The sequence below is a fragment of the Apaloderma vittatum genome, unplaced genomic scaffold, assembly GCF_000703405.1.
Source record: "Apaloderma vittatum isolate BGI_N311 unplaced genomic scaffold, ASM70340v1 scaffold26965, whole genome shotgun sequence".
NCBI lineage: Eukaryota > Metazoa > Chordata > Aves > Trogoniformes > Trogonidae > Apaloderma > Apaloderma vittatum.
This window is the reverse complement of record NW_009715827.1, coordinates 6,348-7,509: the sequence shown is the minus strand read 5'-3', so window position 1 is coordinate 7,509 and position 1,162 is coordinate 6,348. Positions and strand designations below refer to the sequence as shown.

Here is a 1,162-nt window from a genome sequence, read left to right as displayed (position 1 = left end):
GCCAGCAAAGACAGCTTCTCCATGCCCCCCAAAACAGCCTGCGGTGGAGGAAGCAAGCCGCGGGGGTGGCTATTAACCCCTGAAGCCAGAGATGCCACCTAGATGCTGCGCTCAATGTTCCCAGTTACCCCCTGGTGTTGCTTTCTGGGGTTCTATGGCTCTGCCCTCCATCCCAGCCCTGTGACCCCCTTCCCAGTCTCACCGGTAAGGCTGGGGGCGGCAGGGCGATGGGGGCCAAGTTGTGGGGGTGCCTTGCCAGCTCCTCCCGCAGCCTGTGGTTCTCGGCCAGCAGTGCAGTGTAGACCTCCCCAGAGAGGGCTTCACCTGCGAGGTGGAGTTGGGGGCCCCCACAATGCAGAGATGGGGACTAGGAGCAAGTCCTCACCTCTCCCATGCCCAGGGATGGGTGCTGGAGGGCTCAGAACCAGCTCTGACACCCCCCTCCCTCCAAACCATCTCATGGTACAAACCATCAGAAGGGGATGACCACTGACAGAGCCCAGCAGTTCTGAGTCCCCCCACCCTGAAGGGTCCCCATCCCCACTTGCACCCACCCACTTGCTTCTCAGCGTTCCTGCCCACCCTGGAGAGCTTCTCCTGCAGCACCTGCTCCATTGCCTCGATCACCTGTGGGAGAGAGCAGAGCCGTCCCCGTGTCACCAGCTCAAAGCAAAGCTGTGGTGACCATCATTTCTCCTCAGCCATGGTGGTCCTGGGACTCAGTAGTGTTCATGGAGGTGTGAGATGAGCCAGAGGGTCCTGCCTCCTCCACAGGACCTCATACCTTTCTCACCCCACCCCCATATCCCCCAACTCACCTTCTCCTGTTGCCGTACCGTCTCCTCCAAGCCCTTCATCTTGGCCACCTTCTCCTGGCACCTCCTCAGCGTGACTTTCTCCTGCTGGTGGGCTTGCTGGAGCAGCACCAGGTCCTTCTCATGGTCATTTTTCTGTGGAGGTCGAGGGCAAGAAGGGGAGAACCCCCCCCTCAGGGACCTTTGTGCCAAGTCTCAGGCCTTAGGACATCAATTGTACAGCTGGGAAAGCCTCATGGTGGGAGTCTGGGCGCTCTCAGGCACTTGCTTGGCTATGGAGGTGTCATGATGCTCTCCCTGCTGCCCCCCTGCTCCTCCACACCCCCCAATCCCTCAGGCAGCCCCTG

The 1,162-nt window shown here is 60.6% G+C and overlaps 1 protein-coding gene across 1 annotated transcript in view; it reads right to left on the bottom strand.

Moving 5' to 3' along the window:
- CCDC33 (coiled-coil domain containing 33) overlaps positions 1-1,162 on the bottom strand; it is a 6,171-nt gene that overhangs the window by 467 nt on the left and 4,542 nt on the right. Inside the window, exons 6-8 of the mRNA XM_009869312.1 lie at positions 819-950; positions 555-627; positions 203-324 (exon numbers count right to left, since the gene is read on the bottom strand). Of these exons, the coding sequence (XP_009867614.1) occupies positions 203-324; positions 555-627; positions 819-950 (327 nt within the window). The remainder of the gene's footprint in view (positions 1-202; positions 325-554; positions 628-818; positions 951-1,162) is intronic.